Source organism: Ahaetulla prasina, chromosome 5, assembly GCF_028640845.1.
Source record: "Ahaetulla prasina isolate Xishuangbanna chromosome 5, ASM2864084v1, whole genome shotgun sequence".
NCBI classification, from domain to species: domain Eukaryota; kingdom Metazoa; phylum Chordata; class Lepidosauria; order Squamata; family Colubridae; genus Ahaetulla; species Ahaetulla prasina.
This window is the reverse complement of record NC_080543.1, coordinates 130796067-130820821: the sequence shown is the minus strand read 5'-3', so window position 1 is coordinate 130820821 and position 24755 is coordinate 130796067. Positions and strand designations below refer to the sequence as shown.

At 42.9% G+C, this 24755-nt stretch overlaps 1 protein-coding gene across 1 annotated transcript in view; it reads right to left on the bottom strand.

Annotated features, from left to right (window-relative positions):
- Window positions 1–24441, bottom strand: part of DIAPH3 (diaphanous related formin 3) — a 156987-nt gene extending 132546 nt beyond the window's left edge. Inside the window, exons 1-5 of the mRNA XM_058184947.1 lie at window positions 24286–24441; window positions 15238–15270; window positions 9413–9589; window positions 4766–4870; window positions 2643–2773 (exon numbers count right to left, since the gene is read on the bottom strand). Coding sequence (XP_058040930.1) covers window positions 2643–2773; window positions 4766–4870; window positions 9413–9589; window positions 15238–15270; window positions 24286–24390 — 551 coding nt within the window. The 5' untranslated portion in view covers window positions 24391–24441. The remainder of the gene's footprint in view (window positions 1–2642; window positions 2774–4765; window positions 4871–9412; window positions 9590–15237; window positions 15271–24285) is intronic.
- Window positions 24442–24755: the final 314 nt, after the last annotated feature.

The window sequence follows — 24755 nt, the reverse complement described above, 5'->3', positions numbered from 1 at the left end:
CAGATTAGGGTGATCCCTATTTTTCTACTTGTGTTGTGTCTCGCCCGCTCCCCCTGCCGCAGCCGGGCCCCTCTTATCTCCTGCCGGATGCTGATAGTTCGGAAGAATGTCCTGGCATGCCTCCAGGCCCCAGCCCTGGCACCATGCCCGGACAGGCCGAGCAAGACGAAGGGCCTGACGTGCCTTCAGCCCCCAGTCCTGGCACCTTGCCCAGGCAAACGAGCAACTAAACCCCTCCCCCACAGCATGTGAGCCTGAAGAATGTGAGGCCAGTCATGAGCTAGGATTGCCAACAGCTGGAGGCTGGAGAGATCCTCGCTTCCGGAGAGTTGAGAGGCGACGTCAGCAAAAGGAAGGGAGGGGCAGGCCTGGATAAATGCTGAGTCATGGAGCCATAGTCCATGGCCTATATAAAGGATCTGCTTTCTGGCATTCTCTGAGTCAGGCAAAGTCTAACTTGGATTGCTGAAGTCACTTCCTGGTTCCCTGCCTGCCTTGAGAACTCTGATAGGACTTTGGCAGAGCTGCAGAGGCACGTTTGATACAGACTTCCCCGACCTGGCTGTCAGCGGAGGAGTGGGACACGACAACTTGCATTTTTTTACGTGCTTTCGAACTGCTAGGTTGGCAGAAGCTGGGACAAATCACGGGAGCTCACCCCGTTACGCGGCAGCACCAGGGATTCGAACCGCTGAGCTGCCGACCTTTCGATCGACAAGCTCAGCGCCTTAACCACTGAGCCACCGCGTTCCTGCTTTAGAATATTTTAAATTAACTAAAATTTAAAAAATCACATTTCTTCACAGCAGATATTGAGATAGAAAATGTTACATTTGCTCTAACTTTTGTACCGGGTAGACACGCTACTTCTCAGGTCACAGCGATATCAAAAGCCTGGACCTCTTATTATTTATTAAGAACCAATTTTTGGTCTTCCCACTAAAATGTTCTTCATTTTAAAAAAAAAATATCTGTGGACTATGTGTAAATCCGTCGTGTTCGTGTTCATATATCCCTGCAAGCAAATTATCCAGATATTGCCATTAAAAAATACCCTATATCCACTTACTTAATCGAGTTCTAATTTTAGTGCTAGAGACCCTGGACAAGATCATAATGATATGAAGATTAATTCAAGAAGTAATGAATGTGCAACCAGATCAAGCACATCAATAGCAGCGTAATAATCTCCTGATGAGACCTTTCCTGGCTTGTGGGGGGGGGGGGAACTAGTTTCCAGAATGCAGGGAAATATATTAAGCTACCAAGCCCATATTTCTCTTATGTGGCTTGGCCCAGTGGTAGTCAACCTGGTCATTACTGCCCACTAGCGGACGTTCCAGCTTTCATGGTAGGCGGTAGGGGTTTTGTGTGATAAGCACTTTCCTTTTTTTTTTTTAATTTGACTTTTAAAACATTTTCATAGCATTATTTAAAAACATTCTCATTCGGTTTTCATAAAATTCCCCGTGACAATTTAAATTTCTGAAAATACACTATTTATATCACTCATGCATAAGTTTAGTTCACGTTACGTAAGTAAAACTAAATGGCGCTACAGTGCGACAGCAAACAGAAGAGCCTCATCCCAGAATAGCTCGCGCATCTCCCCCCGAACTGGTGGGCAGTTAGAAAATTTTATTACTAACAGAGATACGAAAATGGGCGGTAGGTATAAAAAGTTTGACTACACCTGGCTTGGCCAATGACCGTATATTTTAATACAATTAAATTCTATCAAGGTCCTTGACTTACAACAGTTCGTTTAGAGACCTTCCAAAGTTACAATGGCGCTGAAAAAGAGACTGACGACCATTTTTCCACATTTACGGCCGTCGCGGCCATCCCCGCGATTCACATGATCAAAATCCCAACGTTTGGCAACTGACTCACATTTATGACGGTCACAGTGTCCGTCACATGATTCCCTTTGGCGACCTTCTGACAAGCAAAGTCAATGGGGAAACCAAATTCCCTTCACAACTGTGTTGCTAATGTAACAACTGCAGTGATTCATTCAACAACGGTGACAAAGCTCACTTAACAAAAGGGTTAAACGGTGGTCATAAATCGAGGACTATCTGTATATGCGGTTTCATTTCTAAAAAATGAATTGTGGCACTTGTAAATTCAATTTCAAATGGTCAGGAATGAAATCCGGGATACCGGTGAGAACCATATTAAAACAAGCGATGATTGTCAGTAAGGAATTATTTTCACAAATAATATATAATTTAACTCCCATAAAAGGCTGAATGGAAGGTAGCTGCAATGTATAAACACAACGTTCATGAAACCAGCTTTTATTTATGACTGTAACTTTGTTGCTTGTATTCTTACGATTTATATTGATATTGTTTCTTGACTGCTTATTTGTACCCTATGACTGTCATTAAGTGTTGTACCTTATGATTCTTGATGAACGTATCTTTTCTTTTATGTACACTGAGAGCATATGCACCAAGATAAATTCCTTGTGTGTCCAATCACACTTAGCCAATAAAGAATTCTATTCCTATTCTATTCTATTCTATTCTATTCTATTCTATTCTATTCTATTCTATTCTATTCTATTCTACTTTACTCTATTCTACTATTCTATTCTATTTTTGTTAGAAAGTTTTGCTGAAGTGTTGCGTTACCTGACAGGGTTACTAGTTAGCGATACCCGAAGAGATTCTAGGCAGCTGACAAGTTTTTCATCCACTGTTCCAGACTTCAATTCATAGATGAATTCCTGAGGTAAAATCTGCTTTCTATTCTTGAGGCTTCCCTGAAAGAACATAGTCAGCCATGTTATGAAACAAATATAATGTTCGCATGCATTTAAAAAAACAACACATACTGTACATTCCAGTCAATCTGGAACCTTCTTCGTTTCAAAACCACATGCTAAATGCATAGATCAATGTTGATTATGAAACGTGTAGATCTCATTAGCGAGATTGGCAAAAATGCAACCCAGCCTATCACCCCAAACTTGGAGATGTGGTCAAAAACTAGGGACATACTACCACATGTGCTGGATGTGCCCTAAGGTGAGGAAATTTCGGTATAAAACTAAAAGGTGGCTGGAAGAGATTACACTTCAAAGGATGGATTTTAAACCGGAGATGAATGATTGATAGAAAAATGGAAAAAAAGTCTGTATTATATTATATTGCATATTCTAATGGCAGCTAGAATCAACTCTAGCGCAAATGTGGAAGTCGACCAATACACCATGGGAAAAAATAATAATTAAAAAAATCCTCGAATATGCCAAAATGGACAAATTAGCGATGGAGATCAAAGAAAGAGACACTCGGATTATCACAAAGTGTGGAACAGGTTTTATACGTACTTAGAAAACAGAAATCAAATTAAGAAATAAGAATATAAAGGGAAATTAGATATTAGTACACAGGATATAAATGTAAATAATGACGCTGCTTACAAAAAGGTTAACTATGAATATTTAAAAATAAAGAGGAGCAGGAAGATAAAAATTAAGAGTAAAGACAAAGTCGATGCTGAAAGCTGTAAAATTGTATATATCTGTTGTTAGTGTTGTAGTTACCATTTGATGTAAGTGTATGTGTTTTGGGGTTTTTCTCTCTCGTTTTCTTTTGTTATTCTGTGTTTGCTTTTAAAAATATAAAATAATAAAAATTAATTTTTTAAAAAACGATCTATGCTGAATATGAAATGTTTTTTTTATGAAATATGAAACTTATTTCAACTTTTCCCCTCAGGACATCACTATTGGGCACTGCCTGAAAAAACAACTAGTTTTTGTCACCTTGTGCCATCATTCTCCTAAACACCTAATTACCACAGCACTGTCTTATGTCTATAGATATCTACCTATGTCGTATGGTTGTATTATTATTATTATTACTACTACTACTATTATTACCCTATTTTCCCCAAAACTAAGACCTCTCCAGATAATAAGCCCAATTGAGCTTTTCAGCGCATGCGATGAAATAAGTCCCGCCCCCCAAAATAAGCCCCCCCACCAAGTATTTGCATGTATACGCAGCTGGTCCCGCCATTTCCTCTGGTTGCTTGCCGCACAAAGAACACAAGGTGAGGAGATGAGGCTGGAGGGGGGTGTAAGGGGGAGGGGAACATGCCCTCCCTTCCCTGTTCTTTGCGCTGGCTGAGCGGCTGGCCGCCACTGCCCTGACATGTCCCGCCACTGTCGTAAGCTTCATCATACCGGCACAGCTGGCATCCTGTCGCTCACGGCTGCGCCAGTATGTCGAACCTCGTGGCAATGCTGCCGTTCGTGCGTGCAACAGCACAAGCCTTGCAGAGCCCTACTCCACGAGGCGGCGGCAACGCAACAAGTTTCACAAAGACTCATTTCTGGCAGGTGGGGCGGGGGAGAAACGAGACGCGTGGAGCGAGATATGGCTCCCCTTGCCGTCTCTTCTCCCGCTCCTCTTCACCGGGCATGGCAGGATTCCTGCCCCTTACTTAGCCACCCGCCCCCTTTTAGGGGTGCAATTTGGGGGTGGCAGGTGAGGCGGGCAAGAAGCGGGACACGCGTCTTATCTTTCAAGCTCCGTTGCGTTCCTCGCCGTTGCGTCCAGGGAAACACGTTAAAAACAACAACCTTTCCCCTTCTTCTTTTGAATTCCATCTTTCCCAACATCAGGGACTTCAGCAAAACACTTATCGGCTGAATTAAATCTTGCTTCAATTTTTTTTCTTCTTCTAAATTTTATCAGTCTCTTTCACAAGCGTATGTTGTGGTCTCGCCGCCGCGCAGGCTTACCTGTCTCGAAGCAGCACTAGTATACTGCAGCACCATTTCTTTTTTGATGCTGAAGTCTTTTTCTCTCAGCGGTGCTTTTCGCTCCTCGTTCAAATTCATATCTTCCTAAAACAATTAAAAAGGGTAAACAAGAGGGGTGTGAGACCCGCAAAGGTATTCCAAAATGTTTTCCGGGAGCAGGGAGAAACGGGATGAAGGAGGTCTGCTTTATAAGCCAGAGGCCGCAACAATAATCTTTATTAGCGCGCAAAAGGTCAGCTGGATTTCAACAAAGAGCGAGGCATGGAAAGAAAAGAAAAGGCAAACAACAGGGCAAGAACAAGCAAACAAACAAAAAAAGGAAGCTTTTCTGACTTGCCTTCATTTAGTTCAGCGGTTCTCAACCTGTGGGTCGAATGACGATTTGCCAGGGGTCGCCCTAAGACCATCAGAAATATGGGAAGTATACTTGCGAGTCGAAGAATCGCGCTCCAATGGTTGACTCCACAAGCCAGCTGCAGGCTCTTCAAATCGCTAGCCGAATTCGGCTTCAGGCGCGATGAATTAAAAAAGAGAGAAATCTTTCCTCTGATGTCTCCCTCTCAAAGCAGCTGCAATCACTCCCAATCGCTAGCCTAATCTGGCTTCAGGCGCGATAAACTTAATAGGGGAGGAGTCTCCGCTTTAATGCCTCCGTCCTCAAGGCAATCGCAAACAGTTCAGATCGCTAGTCAATACGGCTTCAGGCGCGATAAATTCAAAACGAAAATAATTTTACGGTTGGGGTCGCCACATCGTGGGGAATTGTATTAAAGGGGTCGCCACATTGTGGCGAATTGTATTAAAGGGGTCGCAGCACTATAAAGGTTGAGAACCACTGATTTAGTTCAAATAACTTTATGACACCTTGCCTGTTGTGTTGGCACCAATAAACAGACATTCCATGATGAGAGAGGGAGAGGGAGGGAGGGAGAGAGAGGGAGAGGGAAGAAGAGAGAGGGAGGGAGGGAGAGAGGGAAGGAGAGGGAGGGAGGGAGAGAGAGAGAAAGGGAGAGAAAGGGAGGGAGAGAGAGAGGGCAAGGGGGGGAGAGTTTCTGCCTATTGAAATAAAAACCACTGCCTGCTATTTTCTCATTCCATACGGTAGAAAACAACTTTCTAATTACTCTGCTTAGGAGGTAACATCCTGCCTTTCCCTTCTCACTGTAGAAAATAAGCTCTCTTTTTTTTTTTCTCCAAGTCAGCAAATAATGGCAGAAACCAATATGTCAACAAAGATCTTGGTATTTCCCATCTTCTAAAAAAAAGGGAAAAAAACCTGTATTTTCATCACGTGAAGTATTAGTAACGCTTTATAAAGCCTTACTAAGGCCACACCTGGATCTACTGCGTCTAGTTTTGGTCACCACGTTACAATAAAGATGTTGAGGCTTTGGGAAAAAGTGCAAAGAAGAGCAACTAACATGATCAAAGACTAAAACATACGAAGAAGAGTTGCAGGATTTGGGTTTCGCTAGTCTAGAGAAAAGGACCAGGGGTGGCATCTCCAAAGCATCTGAAGGCAGGATAAGAAGTGATGGATGGAAACTAATCAAGGAGAGAAGCAACCTGGAATTGAAGAGAAACTTCCTAACAGTGAGAACAATTAACCTGTTCTGTCCCCACCCTTCCTTCCCAAAACAATACACCAGCCGAGGCGGTCTGCCAGCAAATTTATTTAAACTTGGCTGGGTTCCTTCTGGCAACAAAAGTTCTGGCAACGTTTCTTCACGTGCCAGCCAAGTCCTTATCACTTAGCAGCGTGCCGACAGATTGTTGCCAGGGCAACCAGGAGTCTGAAAGATGATCTAAAGTACTCACAAGTAATCCCAGCCTTCAGTAAAAGCAGTCAAAGAGCCAGTAGTCTGTAACTTTGTCCGACACAAGGGCCTACGGAGCACTCTCCCTGCTTTTATCCCCTGTGGGGTGTGGCTCCATGACTCAGCACTCCTTGGGCCTGCCCCACCCCTTCCTCTGCTGCGCATGCTTCTCTCGGCGTTGCTGTTGATCCTCAGCAGCTGGTTCTTGGGGCATTGCCAGGGAGGAGGAGGGGTTGGGGGAAAGAGGCCTTGTCAGCTCCTCCTCCTCCTCCTGGCCTGCAGCTGGAATCTGGGACAGTGCCAGGGAGGAGGAAGATCCAGGGGGGGAAGCAGGCCTTGCCAGCTCCTCCTCCTCACTCTCCGAGTCATCCGGCTCCAGGAGGCCCGGCCCGGATCTACAACATAACCAGTGGAACAGTTTGCCTTCAGAAGTTGTGGGTGCTCCATTCACTGGAGGTTTTTAAGAAGAGTCTAGACAGTTACTTGTCTGAAATGGTACAAGGTCTCCAGCTTGAGCAGGGGGTTGGACTAGAAGACCTCTCAGGTCCCTTCCAGCTCTATTCTGAATCCTCCTCTTTTACTGATGGATTAAAATGTACGCTGTAAAGATGGCACTGACTACGATGAACCTGCATACTGAATTGCTGCTCTCATTTTGAGAGAAATTCACAGGGAAGGGTACAGAACCCCTTAGAAATTCCTTCATTTGGTAATATTGGTTTTTTTAATCCAATTGACTGAGAAGTCAGCATCACTAACTGTGAAGACTCAAACAGCCTCTCTGCCAATTAAGTTAGTAGCTTATTCTTATGTAAGCGATTAACCATTTGCTTCGGAATTTGCCAGTGTCTAATTCTTTGAAGAAGAAAAAAGGCTGTTTTCTTTATTTCTAAGCAATGGATCAGCAGTTAAAGGTGCTGAGTTTGTCAGCTGGTGGAAAATTGACAGGCCAGGTTCGAGACCTGAGCTTCGCATAGTGGGTGAGCTCCCATTCCTTGCTCCAGCTCCTGCCCACCTAGCAGTTCAAAAGCATGTAAATGCAAGTAGATAAATAGGCATCACTTTGGTGGGAAGATAACAGCATTTCGTGAGCCTTTGGCGTATAACCACGCTGGCCACACAACCACAGAAATGTCCTCGGACAATATTGGCTTCCTTGGCCAAAAAACGGAGATGAGCACCATGCCCTAGAATCAGACATGACTGGACAGGGAAAGGTTCACCTTTATTTTTTAAAAGCAAGCAATTTTGAAACTTTTGCTTGATTGCTTCCTAAATATTGCTAGGTTCATACAATGTAAGATATATCGTATTTTTCGGAGTATAAGACACACATTTTTCCCGCAAAAAAGAGGGTGAAAATCTGGGTGCGTCTTATACTCCGAATGCAGCCCCTCCCAGCTTTTCAAACGGAGGTTTCAGAGGCTGAAAAAAGCATCAGAAACTGAGCTTCAGAAAAAAGCCCCAAACGGAGCTTCAGAAAAGAAGCCCCCAAACAGAGCTTCAGAGGCTTTTTTTCTGAAGCTCTGTTTTGGAGGCTTTCAGAGGCAGAAAAAAGTTTTTTTCTGAAACAGAGTTTCAGAGGCAGAAAAAAAAAGCCAAGAAAAGCAAGGCACAGAGCTCACAACCAAGTACCCTGTTGCTAAAATTCACCTCTGGGAACAGCTGATTGGGGGTATTCAGGGAAGCCATCCACCTGCCAATCAGCTTTTTTCTTATTTTCCTCCCAAAAAACTAAGGTGCATCTTATACTCCGAAAAATACAGTAGTTTGATTTTTGACTCACTAAGGTTGAGTATACTCAGTTGGTGGGGTTGACAAATTACCTGGACGTTTACATGAATTATAACCAGCCATTCTATTAACTATGATTATAAAAAGTATGTCTAACCGTGGTACGGTGGCCTAGAGTTGGAGCTCTTGCCTCACAATCAGGAGGCTGTGAGTTCGATCCTAGGTAGAGGCAGATGTTTCTCCCTCTGGGCACAATGAGATTATATCTGCTGAATTAAAACTCCGCACTGGCGACAAGAAGGGCATCCGGCCAGTAAACACTCGGCTCCATTCAGTTGCCCAGATTCCACCCCGCAACGGCTTATGGGGTCCTTAAAAGAAGACGCTAAAAAGTATGTCTAACCGGATTCAGTTGAAAAGGGGAAGTCTGCTTTAACGAGGTGATGAGCAGACCATTTTTATCAGTGCAACTTTTTCACAGGGAATTTTTTTTTCCGCAGGGCAGTGTTGTGACCCAGGTTCCTGGACTCGGACTCCTGGACTCGGATAATTCAGAAAGTGAGGAAGAAGACCTGGCAAGGCCTGCTTCTCCTGGGCCCTCTCCCTCCCTGGCGCCCACCCAAAGGGCTTACAGTGTATAAGGCAATAGTCTCATTCTATTTGTATATTTTTTTTACAAAGTCAACTTATTGCCCCCCCAACAATCTGGGTCCTCATTTTACCTACCTTATAAAGAATGATGAGTCACACAGTGACACCTATAGAGGCTATAAAAGCAGGAGGCGGAACTTCCTGGCTTTTTTGTCTTGGACAAAGCAGTGAATTTGCACGGGCAAACTGTTTCAATGGAGGGAAGAATATCTTAGTAAGTAACTCCGGCCTTATCTATAATTTCCTAGTTATCTCCAGAGACTTGGCAGGCGCATGGGTAGACGTGGCCAGAACATTTATCTATGTAAATAAACTAGAAAAGAAGGCCTTTGACTGACTCTTTGTTGGGAGTATTGGGGGAGGGAAACAGAACAGGCAGTTAGGAATTACGCATCTCGTTCAGAAGCCGCTCTGCCATGCTTACCATCATTTTTTCAAACAGTGCAAGGATCTCTTGGTCTGACAAATGCGTAGGCCTGAAGTCATCCATCTCTGCAGGGGTAGTGCATTCGCTCGAGGAGCAGTGTGATTGTTTCAGAGGCGGGAGAGCCGGTTTGTCCTTTTTGCTGCCCGGAATCCGTATGCTGGAAAATTTATCAAACTGAACAAAAAAAAAGAAAAAGAAACCAAGAATAAAAGCACATCTCAGCAGGTACACAGATAGATCCAAAAAAAAAATAAACACAGACCCCTCATTTCTCCAAGAAAAGATTTGGTGTAAAGAAACACAATTGATTACCCAGAAGGTTTAAAAGCAAGCCAAAAAGCTTCATTATACAATAAGCCAGACAGCACTTATTCCCACCCGCCCAGACGAGAAACCAATTATCTACAAATTAGAGTTGTTGAAAGTATAAATGAGAATGGGAAGGGAAGTAATGCAAAGAGACAAAAATCAGCTACTAAGATATCCAAGAAGAAGAAATCAGTCAGTTGCAGGATACTTAAGATTCCTAGCATGGCTTGAAGAAAATTTCCACACTGGGAAACCATATCCATTGTGCAGCTATCCTCTTTTTCTCTTTTGGTTAAAGACCCCCTCCCCCCAAAAAAACCCCTCTTCCATTAGGTGGTGTCAACTTTGGGACTTTGCCAACATACAATTGTTGCACAATTTCACATCACTCCTTGCCATGCTTCTCATTTATTTCAGACTCCCTTATATTTTGTGTCTAATGTTGACAATTTAAGCATAGTAGATAGATATGATACATGATTGAGATATGAGAGAGAGAGGGGGGGAGAGGGAGGGAGATACTGGTATACAGTTCTACAAAGGAATTATTGAGTCTGTCATTTGCACCTCTATAACTGTCTGGTTTGGTTCTGCAACCCAACAAGAAAGACACAGACTTCAGATAGAACTGCAGAAAAAACAATGGCTACCAACCTGCCTTCCATTGAGGACCTGTCTACTGCACAAGTCAAAAAGAAGGCTGTGAAAATATCTACAGACCTCTCACATCCTGGACATAGTTTCAACTTCTACCCTTAAAATGACACTATAGAGCACTGCAAACCAGAACAACTAGATACAAGAACAGTTTTTTCCCAAAGGCCATCACTCTGCTAAACAAATAATTCCCTCAACACTGTCAAGCTATTTACTAAATCTGCACTACTATTAATCTTCTCATCGTTCCCATCACCCACCTCCTTCACTTAAAACCATATGACTGTAACTTTGTTGCTTGTATCCTTATGATTTATATTGATATTGTTTCCTGATTGCTTATTTGTATCCTATGACTATCATTAAGTGTTGTACCTTAGAATTCTTGATGAACATATTTTTTCTTTTATGTATACTGAGAGCATGTTCAACCAAGACAAATTCCTTGTGTGTCCAATGACATTTGGCCAATAAAAAAATTCTATTCTATTCTATTCTATTCTATTCTATTCTATTCTATTCTATGTAGGTAGGTAGGTGTGGTATGGAACTAAGATACCAATTCTAATACCATGTGATACTATGCGATACCATGTGATACCATGTTTCACATTTACTTCAGACTCCCTTATATTTTGTATCTAATGTTGACAATTTAAGGATGGATGGATGGATGGGTGGATAGATGGATAGATAGACAGACAGACAGACAGATACATATGTACATATACAGTGAGGATTCAGTCTTTAAAAGAATGGGGAAAATATTGTGAAACGGTTGGCATAAACTTTATCCAAATTAGGTGGTAAGTCCAAGATATCAATTCTAATTAAAGAAAAACCTGGATTGAATTGCTATTTCTGCAAATTAGCTGTTAATAAAGACAGTTGCAAGAAAACTTGTTTTCTACATCCTAAAAAAAAAAAAAAAAGCTCCTAGATTTTTTTTTCCATCCTAAAATTGTAATAGTTTTGCAATTTTATATTAAAGCGTAAGTAACTCTTGAGCATCAAATATTTCTTTCCTTTATCATTGAATAAACACTATTTTGCAAACTGCATTTCCTCTGGACGCAGAAGTGGCCATTTAGGCACACCAACTCTAACTCCCATCTCGGGGCATGAATCCAATTTAATACGGTACTTGCAATGAAAATGACACATCCTGCAAAACAGGAGCTCCCCTTTTCATAATCAGGTCTAACTACCAAACGCGTAACTGCTAAGTTACATTCTGCTTTCAGGACCTGCTTTGCTATAACTTAACGTAATTACTTTTTGTTCTTCTTGCTAAGACGGTAGGGAAGAGATTGAGACTCCTTCTGTATCGCAACTTTTTAGGTACTTGGAAAAATTGGTCAGCACGCCCAAAAGCGCCTCATCTTTTGTCAAAAAATTAAACCGTTTTCTCATTCCTTCGTAATAGTTTCGTGATCATCTTCCTTGAACTTAATCCGAAAACGGACAAACTGCAGTGTCGCGTTCCAGTTCTAACTGAAGTGGCACTTGACAAATTTCCGAGGTTTTTTGAAATTATGCTTCTGTGGATGCAGCCTACAATTGCTTTTTGCTTTCTAGACAATCAAGTCACACAGCGCTGACCTTTGTACAATCTGTGATTAATTGCCGATCCACAGGAAGTCTCTTCATGTGTCACTGTCACCAAGCCTTCCTGGACCTACATTTTTGATTACTTTCAACCAACTCTTTTAATCTATCAAGGTGACGTTTTGTCATCTGCAAATTTACCAGGAGCCGTGATGGCGCAGGGATTAGGATGCAGTATCACGGGCTAACTCTGCCGACTGCCAGCAGTTTGATCCTCAACGGCTCAAGGATGACTCAGCCTTCCATCCTTCCGAGGTGGGTAAAATGAAGACCCAGATTGTTGAGGGCAAGAGGCTGACTCTGTAAACCGCTTAGAGAGGGCTGTAAAAGCACTGTGAAGCGGTATGTGAGTCTAGGTCAGCGGTTCTCAACCTGTGGGTCGCGACCCCGTTGGGAGTCGAATGACCATTTGCCAGGGGTCACCTAAGACCATCGGAAATATGGGAAGTGTACTTGCGAGTCGAAGAATCGCGCTCCAATGGTTGACTCCACAAGCCAGCTGCAGGCTCTTCAAATCGCTAGCCGAATTCGGCTTCGATGAATTAAAAAAGAGAAATCTTTGCTCTGATGTCTCCCTCTCAAGCCAGCTGCAATCGCTCCCAATCACTAGCCTAATCTGGCTTCAGGCGCGATAAACTTAATAGGGGAGGAGTGTCCGCTTTAATGCCTCCGTCCTCAAGGCAATCGCAAGCAGTTCAGATCGCTAGCCAATACGGCTTCAGGCGTGATAAATTCAAAAAAACAGTTTGCCGCTTTTTTCCCCTTCTGCGGTTCGGGTTGCCACATCGTGGGGAATTGTATTAAAGGGGTCGCAGCACTATAAAGGTTGAGAACCACTGGTCTAGGTGCTATTGCTACTAAGCATTTCCTTATCTGTTAACTTTGCAAGGCCAGAAGTACTAGCAATAGAGGAGAATATTTGTAGCTCAGGGTTGAAATGAGGGTTCCTGGGGTGGTCTCTGAGCTTGATTGTTTCCTTGTAGATGTTTCATTACCCAAACTAGGTAACTTCATCATCAGATTACCACTAATGATTTTATTAATGGTTTGGGTAATGAAACATCTGCAAGAAAATAGTCAAACTCAGAGACCACCCAGGGCCTCCTGGAAGTACTATCTTCAACTCTATTGTGAGATTATATTAACAGGACCTTGCGAGCATGAAAGTACCCCTTAGTTCAAGAAATCAGGGATTACCCCTTCTGAGATGTTTGAGACAAACACACACCCACACACGCACCCATTGTTTTTCTGGACTTTGCTACTGTCTGACCGTTGCCTAGTCTGCAGCTCTTCCTCCTTTCCATTACCACATACTGGACCACTACAATATCATCAACCAAGTCATAAAAATGTTGAAGAATTATCAGCCCATGGCCAACATCTCTGGCATCCTAGCTGATAACTGTTGTTGGCATGAGAACTCAGCTGTTGAGCAACAAGACACTTAGCAAAGTTGCTATTGACTCATACATTTCTATCTTCTAATCAGGATATTTTTCAAATGTCCACAACTGTTGTGGTCCACCAGCAGCCTGTGGACCTGGCAGCAAAGTCAGATAGTGAGGAGGCTGGGGAGGACCATGGGCCAGTCCTGGAGTCAGGGGAAGGCCCAGACAAGGGATCTGCATCAGAGGCAGAGATGGGGCCAGGGCCATCTGGGAGCGATGCACGGACTCCAAAGCCTCCAGAGGCGGACAGCAGAGAGGCAAAGGAAAAGGAGGAGCCTGTTCCTAATGCACGCATGAGAAGAGCTGCCAGAAGGCAAGAGCAGCTAAAGCAAAAAGGATGACTCGGGAGTAAGGCCGGAAGATGATTGGCCACTCCCATAAGGCTTAAAAGAGCAGCAATGAGCCGTTGGGTTTTTTGTAGAAAAGCAATGTTGATTTCCGTGCTTCTTGTCAGCGTCTCTTGAACTTTGTGGGGGTTTTGCCAAAGACATCAAAGATTGGTGATAAGGCCAACAGACTGGTTATTAAGAATTGTTTTGGACGAAGCTGAGAATGAATTAATTCTCAGCTGTTTTAATAAAATAAGTTTGTTGAGGACTGCATTGTGTTTAGTGATCACTACTTGGGGCTTGATCACAACACCATTCCCAAATTCTAACACTAATCTAACACCAATTAAAAAACGAATAACTGACCAAACATGTCCCTTGCACACTGCAAAAGAGCTACTTCCAGTGATGTTAACGCAGCCTTTTAGTGGGAAGGGAACTGACCTGCACTGAGAAGGGATGAGAAAATGAGTGGGGTTGCATTAGGGCATAAGGAAGTAGATGTTACGTTTAGATCATAATTCCATATCTAGGCCCAAGGTGTCAGCTTTGGAAGCCATATTAGCCCCGGAAGCTTCCATGGTGCCACCTTCTCATGTGTGGGAAAGTAGGAGGGGGCATTTAGTAGAGGGAATGTAGTTAGGCAAAATAGCATTCTTTCTTTCGGTCAAGGTCAGGACAATCCTGCATCTGGAGAAGGAGTGGTTGGAGTGATGTCTCGAGATGGGAAGGATAATGATTGGAGCATGTGATGGACTGATGGGGTTTTTTTGTTTTTGTTTTTTTGCATTTATATCCCGCCCTTCTCCGAAGATTCAGGGCGGCTTACACTATGTCAAGCAATAGTTTTTATCCATTTGTATATTATATACAAAGTCAACTTATTGCCCCCAACAATCTGGGTCCTCATTTTACCTACCTTATAAAGGATGGAAGGCTTAGTCAACCTTGGGCCTGGTGGGACTAGAACCTGCAGTAATTGCAAGCAGCTGCTGTTAATAACAGACTGTCTTACCAGTCTGAGCCACAGAGGTTGCAGGGGATGGTTTGGGAGGTTTTGATTTATTGAGGCAAAACCCGGAACTCTCAGATTTGGGGTTTTCCAGATGTGCCAGTATACCTACTCTAATAAATGGAACTTTGAGAATATGCTTGCTTCAGAGTTTTTAATTGGAGTTGGGGTTTTCTGGAACGCTGACACAAGGAACTTTGCGTTGGTAGGATATAAACGCAAGCCATCATTTATCGCAGTAAAGAAAGGATAAGGTGGTGATTGTGTTTCCACAACACACAAAATCAGGACAATCACACAACATCTTAATATGTTGGATGAACACAGTTGGAATTGCTAGGAGAGTTTGGCTTTATATCTCAACAGACGGCTCAGAAGCAAAACACATAACAGATTATTTTCCCAAACAAATTCTCCTTAAATTTACGACGTAACAAGGAAAACAAGATTGCTTACCACATCATCTGTCAAAATCTTGAGGTGCAAGGGCTGTAAATGAAACAAACGATCTGTTAAGGCGATTAAAAGTATAAAGTGAAACGAAGAAATGTTTTCAAACAAAAGTGATGACTGCTACTACATATTTCAAATTTAGGTGGAATGTAAATATATACAACTATATCTTTGCATACACACACACACACACACATATATATATATATATTCAAAAGTCAGTAGTCAGTTCATACTCAATTAAACTGGAATATGGTTTTGATTTAAAGGATGGTTTAGCACCATATGCTAAGTAAGCTGCTGGGATGCTTCGAGCCATAACAGTAGAGTTATAAACGTTGCATGAATCAAATATCTTGTTTCCTAGCAGGCATATGATACAAATGAAAACGTACAGTTTCCAACTGACCTTCTCTTTTCATATAATAACTTTGGGGGTGGGGGGGTTGCACCTTGTTAAGTAATAGCTCAACAAATCTGTTTGTCCTTTATCTTAAGCTTATCAAATGTGACAGCTTCTCCTGAATATGTTACTTGCTCCGTTCACACAAGACGATATAAAGAACTGAGGATCATATTATCTTCTAGAAATGTCCCCGTGAGGAGAGATAAGCTAAACAGAAGTGCCCAAACCCTTGTTGGAGGAAATATCCATCTGTTGTGGCCTGCCAGCAACCAGCGGAGCTGGTGGCAGACTCAGAGGAGGTTGGGGAGGAACATGGGCCAGTCCTGGAGTCTGGGGAAGGCTCTGATAAGGGTTCTGCATCAGAGGCAGAGAGGAGGCCAGGGCCGTCTGACAGTTGTCAGCTGCCTTCGGAGTCGGACATCTGTGGGGCAGAAGAACAGCTGGAGCCCAGTGTGCGCATGCACAGAGCTGCCAGGAGAACGGAACAAGGGTCGACTCAGGAGTAAAGCTGTAAAGACAGTGAATGGCCATTCCCATAGGGAATAAAGAGGAGCAAAAGGGGATGGGAGTTTACAGGAGACAATTAGTTCGCTTAATTGGTTTGTGACTCTCTGAGTCTCCTTTCCAAGTTTTGAAGATATCGGCCTGCAGCTCTCCAAGCCAGATAAGGCCTATGACTGTAAATTCTCCCTTGAAAGACTTTGCTGGATGTAAATGAGAGGAATTCACAGTAACGTAATAAAAAGGGGCTTTTGTTGGGACAAGGAGTCTGCTTCATGCTCTTGGGAAGCCTAGGTCAGAACACCATCTGGTTCAGTTCCAAGATGGGAGAAAGACACTGGAAACATGGAGGTTGATTGGAAAGTTGGTTTAATGAAGCAGAACCACATGGGTATTTGTGCAGCTGACCACATGCAGTTGAGAGTGAGGGGTTTTTATACCTTCTCTTGGGCTTTGCACTTGAGCTTCCTATTCCTGTGCAAGAACATGTATTCTATTGGCTGTTATCAGATTCCCATGGGGCCATGTAGGTGTCATAGCTGGCTCTATAGGCAAAGTACAAATCCCAGGCCTTTGTCTGAGCTAAGTTTGGTTGATGTTTGGAGGGTGATGCAATAATTCCTATTAAGGCTTAATGGCTTTGCCCTGTGTTGGATCTTGGGTGAGGGCTAATCTGCTTTTGTTCAGACTTTGCTGCAGGGAGTAATGGATTAACAAATCTGCATTTCTAATTCCCCAGATCAGTATCTACTTGGGGCCAGGGGCTGCCAGTTACTGTGTCCCTTAAGATTTTTTAATTTCTCTTTTAGGGGAAGTACATTAAGAAAATGTTGGATAACCATTTGTCTGAAACGGTGTAGGGTTTCCTGCCTGGGCAGGGGGTTGGACTAGAAGACCTCCAAGGTCCCTTCCAACTCTGTTGTTGTTGTTGTTGTTGTTAATATTAGTATTAGTATTTTATCCTGCCTTTTAAAAACACCACTCAAAATATTTCATTCTTCTAGGAGGGTGTATATGACTTCCCACACCCTCTTCTACTTCTTTCAATTTTTTTCGAATGCACTTATCTAGCAGAGATTATTAAAACCATAGATACTACTTTGCCACATTAAACCTGTCTGTTGCAAGGCAGTAATCCTTTACTGATTGCATTAAAAATAAATATAAAACACAGCCTTTTACGTTGTTGTTTTTTTTTACGTTCCTGCTTGATGGGGCTGCTTTTCAGTGAAAGCTCAGACGAACTGACAATTAAAAACAACAACACCGGAACAACAAAAAATATGTAACAAAGTAATAAACATTGGAACAAGTGCAAACCGTGGCACAAAGAAATACAGTTTGTGATCTTAAGCAAGTAAAAGGCAACAGTTTCACCTGGAACCAAAAAAAAATAAAATAACCAAAAACAGCAACTTATATAACTAACTCCTTGGGGAGATAAATGCCGTCTCTGAATTCTTCACCATCTGCCTCAACGGCAGAATTCAAAATATAGCACTCCTTTTACATGGGAAAGTTATCCAAGGGTCTTGGATAAAAGTTGTAACAAAGAAGCTAAGCCATGGTGGCTTTTGCACAAATCCTTTTTTTTTTTAACCTTCCCCTGGAGTGGGGAGTCAATGGAGATTTTACAGTATCCTTCCCCTGCCACGCCCACCAAGCAAGCCACGCCCACAGAACCGGTAGTAAAACAATTTGAAACCCACCACTGCAACAGTTGTCAGAGAACCTTCTTTGGACAGCTGAAAAGGCATAGAGAGAGAGAGAGAGAGACAGAGAAGTGTTTGATGTTGAAGAGTAGCTCCCTAGGGAGGAAGATGTGTTATTGTGCAGGGTGAAGAGTGGTTCTTTCAACCAGGGTAGGGTTGACTGACATTTTAAGCACTTTATTTTCCCTTTGAGTCTGTTCTTTTTGCAAATAACCCATTTCCTTGTACAAAAGAAGAAAAATTGGCTGTTGGAAGGGAGGGAGGGAGGGAGGGAGGGAGGGAGGGAGGGAGGGAGAGAGAAAGAAAGAAAGAAAGAAAGAAAGAAAGAAAGAAAGAAAGAAAGAAAGAAAGAAAGAAAGAAAGAAAGAGGGAGAGAGGGGGGAAGGAAGGAAGGAGGGAGGGAAAGAAAGAAAGAAGGAGGGAGGAAGGAAGGAAGGAATAGATCTAACTTCAGAAGAAATAAGGAACTGATGTCAGAAGATTAAGAAAAAGAGTATTTTGGAAACTTCTTCCTTCTTCTAGAATGATTTTTCACTGACTAGTTGGTTATAAAAATATGTAACAAAATAATAAACATCGGAACAAATACAAACCGCGGCACAAAGAAATACAGTTTGTGATCTTAAGCAAGTAAAAGGCTTTCACCTGGAACAAAAAAAAAAAAAAAGTAACCAAAACTAGCAACTTATATAACTCCTTGGGGAGATAAATGCCATCTCTGAATTCTTTACGATTTGCCTCAACGGCAGAATTCAAAATGTAGCCCTCCTTGTCTTTTAATAATCTTGGATAAAAGTCATAGCAAAGAAGCTAAGCCACGGTGGCTTTTGCACAAATCCTTCTTTTTTTTTACAAAACCCCAATAGCACGTAGACTGGCTTTTCAGACCTCTCTAAGGAGTTTACCGAGTCAGCATATTGCTCCCAACAATCTTGGTCCTGGGCAGGAGTGGTAGTCACTTACTATCCCTACCAGTTTGCAAATGTAAGCGCACGTGCCCTATCCACACACACGCCTGGCCTTCTGCGCATGTGCTTTGCTGGCATGTGTGCCTTCCGCGCATGCACCCGGCCTCAAAAACATGCCTAAATAGGATGGCATAGAGCCGGGGCAGGTGGACAGGCCCACCCACGATTTCTGCAATCGGTTTGGGCGAACCGGTCCGAACCGGCTGAAGGTCACCTCTGGACCTAGGTCCTGGGAAGAATGGATGGCAGAGTCCACCATGAGCCAGTGAGAATAAAGTTGATAATAGAAAGGACACATTGGAACAATGTAATCTACCATGGATTAGATTTATATTCTGCCTTTCAGTTCCTGTAATACCCAATGCACCTTAAAATGATTAGTGCAAGGGATTATGAACTTCAAAAACATCTCAAAGAGGGGGGGGGGAAATGCAGACTACAGGAACCAGTACTACTCAGGTGACCCTGAGGACAGACAAACCTCCAAGGGCTTCAAAGACCCTCTAAAACAGGGGTCTCCAACCTTGGCAACTTTAAGACATCTGGACTTCAACTCCCAGACAGCAAAGCTGGCTGAGGAACTCTGGGAGTTGAAGTCCACAAGTCTTAAAGTTGCCAAGGTTGGAGACCCCTGCTCTAAAAGGGTGTAAATGACCAGCTGTCTGCAAGGAGTATAAATCCTTCCATCCCCCACTATCCTGTCAGAGCTGAAGAAGCTTCTTGGATGAGAAGCGAAATATCTTCAAAAGAAAAAACAAGACAGTCCAGTTGCCTCTTGAAAAAGCACCTTTGGGACAACCATGACCTGGATGACTGAGAATCTCTACAGATCTCTCTGGACAAGCAGTCTGTACAGAAACTAAGCAAACTATATTCAGAGGGTGAAATGCAATTTCGGTCCTGAAAACTTGTTAACTCCAAGCAAGACTGGCAAGTAAATGTATTAGCAGCCATTTATTGGTTCTTTCGTTTTGAGAAAGACTTTTTAATCCCTTAGAAGCAGAGCTTTTATGATGTTTCAGCACTCAATTGAAATTCAATCCTGAAAGGAAAAGTACAGCCTTTAGTAGAGCTTGTAAGCCATTTCTAAAAAAATTCCCATGGGTCTTAGTAGGAAAAAAAGAAATCCATGTTCTCAAGAAACCCAAAATGATTTTGAAGTCTGTTTAGAATTATCATCCTATTATAAAAAAAAGGGGGGGGAGGGGAATGCTTACTGTATTTTAATCAAATCTTTTAAACAAGAGAGAAGAATTTACTAAACATGATATCTTCGAATGGATAAAAAGGATCTGTTCCAGTGGATGAAGTATAAATAACTTTTCACTTTATACAATAGCTATTACCATCTGGGAAATAAACCCGATGCCAAAATCTCATGCATATTACTCAGAAATATCAAATGTACTACTGTGTTTCCCCGAAAATAAGACAGTATGTTATATTTTTTTTGAACCTCGAAATAAGCGCTTGGCCTTATTTTCCAAGAGGTCTTATTATTTTGGGGCGCGTGGAGCAAGACAGGGCTACTCTTGCCGTCTTACCTGATACAAGGGCCTCTGGTGGCTCAACAGACTAATGCAGTCTGTTATTAACACAGCTGCTTGCAATTACTGCAAGTTCAAGTCCCAACAGGCCCAAGGTTGACTTCAAGTCCCAACAGGCCCAAGGTTGACTCAGCCTTCCATCCTTTATAAGGTAGGTAAAATGAGGACCCAGATTGTTGGGGGCAATAAAAGTTGACTTTGTATATAATATACAAATGGATGAAGACTATTGCTTAACACAGTGTAATCCGCCCTGAGTCTTCGGAGAAGGGTGGGATATAAATTCAAAAAAAAAAAAAATCCAGCTCTTTCTGCTTAACCCTAACCAGAGGAAATGCCGGGGATCGGCTGCGTATGCAGTTAAATATTTTTTGGGAGAGCTTATTTTCGAGGAAGGGTTTACTTTCGGGAGAGGGCTTATTATCCGGGGAGGCGTTATTTTCGGAGAAACACAGATTTATTTTCAGATAAGCATGTACAGATGTCGATAAAGACGTCATTGTCAAATATTATGCAAGTGATATATGGCTTGGTGTATGCAAGGATTTTATGATCTTTTTCATGGAAGCATTAAAATATTTACTGTATATGCACAACTACTTGAAAATCCATGATACAGCTGTGTAACATGGGACATAGATTACTCCAGGTATAGTTTGACAGTAGACACAACTTTAGAAGGTTTGCCAGGTTTTTAATCACAAGATCGATGGAGAAAATATAGTGTTTCACAATCTTGCTAAGATTTGTCTGTACAATAAGTAAAGTCTATAAAAGTATTGTGTCCGAAATACTTGCTTTATCAAATATATTGACCTTCTTTGACCTCTTCATGACTCTAAGCATTTTTTTGGAGATTCTTCCAATTTTAAAAAAGGAATTACAAATGAGACCAGAGTGTAGCCTAAGGCTGATGTCCAAGAATATTTCTGTGGCCTATACACACCTCAAAGAAAATAGAAAAGCAAAGTACAGTGGTACCTGAGTAGTCAAACAGCTTTGAAACTCATCAAATTTGGTACTCAATGCATTTTGAGGCAAAAATGCTGCCCCAGTATTCATCATTTGTTTGGTATTCAATACACAAGTTAGAACTTGTGACTCACTACATTATTCTTTATGGGAAAAAATTTGCTGTTACTCATCATTTCTTGTACTCATCACACCTCCTGGAACCTATTAACAATGAGTAGCAAAGTACCATTGTATATGCAAATCTCCTGAAATTTTAGGGAGAAAATTGGAGGCACAACCAATCAATTTCCCTTTCACAACCAGTCAGACCTTTCCCAAGAGGTCAAAGATCCCCTTCTCAAACCCTACTACGGCCCCAGATGGTTTATCGTACCTGCCCAAGCATCAGTTAACTCCCTTTCCAATAAAAGATAATTGTGCAACATGTCACCGGCACCACAACGGGCAACCTCTTTGTAATGTCTGAGCAGTTACCCCAAGGTCTCACCAAAGAAGTCACTCATCCCTTTAGGATCCTAATACACCAGGTGTAACTCCAAATATTTGGTCAATCCTGTTCGGAACAGGTCCATTTCTTCCCTTTAAAAGGCCACTTTGCAAGCACCACTACGGGAATCCCATTCAGTGTGGAAGTGACCTTGCCTCCTTCTTTATGCCCTAATACAACCCGTCATTTTCTCATACCTTCCCATTGCAGGTCAATTCCCTTCCCATTAAAAGGATGTTGTAAAATCACTAGGAACATCTCTTCTGCAATGTGCAAGTGATCCTCCCATGCCCCCTTCCTTTCCCTAGTGCAGGGGTCTCTAAACCTGGCAATTCTGAGAGCTAAAATCCACAAGTCTTAAAGTTAAAGTCTTAAAGGGCCTCTGGTGGCTCAGACTGCTAAGAAAGTCTGTTATGAACATAGCTGCTTGCAATTACTGCAGGTTCAAGTCCCACCAGGCCCAAGGTTGACTCAGCCTTCCATCCTTTATAAGGTAGGTAAAATGAGGACCCAGATTGTTGGGGGCAATAAGTTGACTTTGTATATAATATACAAATGGATGAAGACTATTGCTTAACACAGTGTAAGCCGCCCTGAGTCTTCGGAGAAGGGCGGGATATAAATGCAAATAAAAAAAAAGTTGCCAAATTTGGAGACCCCTGCCCTAACGCAACCCCAATCCCTCCCAAGGCCCCATTCTTATCCTCCCACCCCTTCCCAGTGCAGGTTCAATCCCTTTCCCCTTAAAAGGCTATTTCAACTCCCAGAATTGCCAGGTTTAGAGACCACTACATTAGGGTATAAGGAAGGGGGCTTGGGAGGGTCCCTTGGACACTGAGAAAGGGCTGTCCCTAGTGCTCCGAAAGCACTCTTTTAGTGGGAAGGGAATTGACTCCTAATTAGACTTAGAATAACTTTATTGTCACTTTGAATGTACCCCAATCAGCATACATTAAAAATTTGGTTGCGTACAACTCCCAAGAGGTCTCCACCTCTAATATGCACTGCATAAAAATGACAAAAAAGAGAGGAAAGAAATACAAAATTACGCACATGCCCTCATGTATTATATGACACAGAGAAACGACAATTCGCTTCCAGCTAAAAGGATGTTTTAAAATGACTAGGAATAGCCCTTTTTCAGTGTGCAAGGGACCCTCCCAAGCCCCCTCCTTTCCTTATGCCCTAGTCTAGTGCAACCCCAGTCATTTCATTATCCCTTCCCAGCGCAGGTCAATTAGACCTAGACTTAATTGTCACTTTTTGAATGTACACCAATGGGCATACGTTCAAAATGACATTTGGTTGCATGCAGCTCCTAAAGGGTCTCCATCTCTAATACACATACGTACATACATGCAAAATTTATCCTTCCTCATCCTTCCTATTACCTATCTCCTCTCACTTATGACTTGTATCTTGTTGCTTGTATCTCTGTATGGCTTTATTTAGTATCATAGTACGATTTGATTGCTTATTTGGTAACCTATGACTCTCACTAAGTGTTGTATCCTATGATTCTTGATGAATGTGGTGTTTTTTTTCTTTTTACGTACCCTGAGAGCCTATGCACCAAAGGCAAATTCCTTGTGTGCCCACTCACACTTGGCCAATAAAGAATTTCTTTTCTTTCTTTTTTCTTTTCTTTTTCTATATTATTCTATCCTATTATCAATTGTGTTGTAAATGTTGTACCTCGATGAACGTATCTTTTCTTTTATGCACATTGAGAGCATATGCACCAAGACAAATTCCTTGTGTGTCCAATCACACTTGGCCAATAAAAATTCTATTCTATTCTAGCCTATCCCTATTTCTTATTCTATTCTATCCTTATTCCTATTTCTTATTCTATTTCTTATTCTATTCTATCCTATCCCTATTTCTTATTCTATTTCTTATTCTATTCTATCCTATCCTATCTCTATTTCTTCTTCTATTCTATCCTATCCTATCCTTAGTCCTATTTCTTCTTCTATTCTATCCTTATTCCTATTTCTTATTCTATTCTATTCTATCCTATCCTTATTTCTTATTCTTTCTTATTCTATTCCATTCTTCTAGCCTATTCTAAAATCCTGCACATTAGCCACCTAGATTACATGACTTGGAGAAACCACAATTCCCCTTCCCATTAAAAGGCTGCTTTGCAAGCACTACCAGATAGAAGCCCCTTTTTGCACTATGCATGGGACCCCCTCCCCACCCCAGCCCCCTCCTTTATAAGCCACAATGCGACCCTTCCTCTCTACTCCCTCCGCCCAGGAGCCAATCAATTTCCTCCTATTCCCCATCCCCCGCCCAGGAACCAATAAATTTCCCCTCCTATCCCCCGCCCAGGAGCCAATCAATTTCCTCCTCCTATTCCCCCATTCCCCAACGCCCAGGAACCAATCAATTTCCTCCTCCTATTCCCGCCCCCATTCCCCGCTTGGCGACCCTCCCCAATACTTACGAACTTGGCTTTCTTGCTGCTGCCGCTGCTGCTTCCCTCCGTGCCGAGCGCCTCCGCGGCCTGCCTGCGGGGCGGCTGGGTCTTCCCGCGGGGAACCCTCTCCATGGCGGCGGCTCCGGCAGCCGAGACCCTCCCCGGCAATCTGTCCCTGCTCGAATTCTCCCGCCGCCCTGGCCACGCCCCCTGCTGGCGCGGACGTGGCCAATCGCGAGGCCGCGCGGCCGGAAGGCGGCCTTCGGATTGGGCCAGAGCGGGTGACCAATCGCCGCTCGCCTTAACCGTCGTTTCAGAAGGGTGTGGAGTGGCATGGGGGGGGTGGCGGTGACGTCACTCGGCCCTCTGAGGCGACTCCTCCTCGGAGGTGTGGCTCCGGAGTTGCTTACTCCTCGGAGTAAGGCGGAGCGACTCGTTTGTGGGTGCAGCGGGGGGGGGGGGCGGAGGGGGGGAGGGGGAGAGCGATCCCCTTGAGG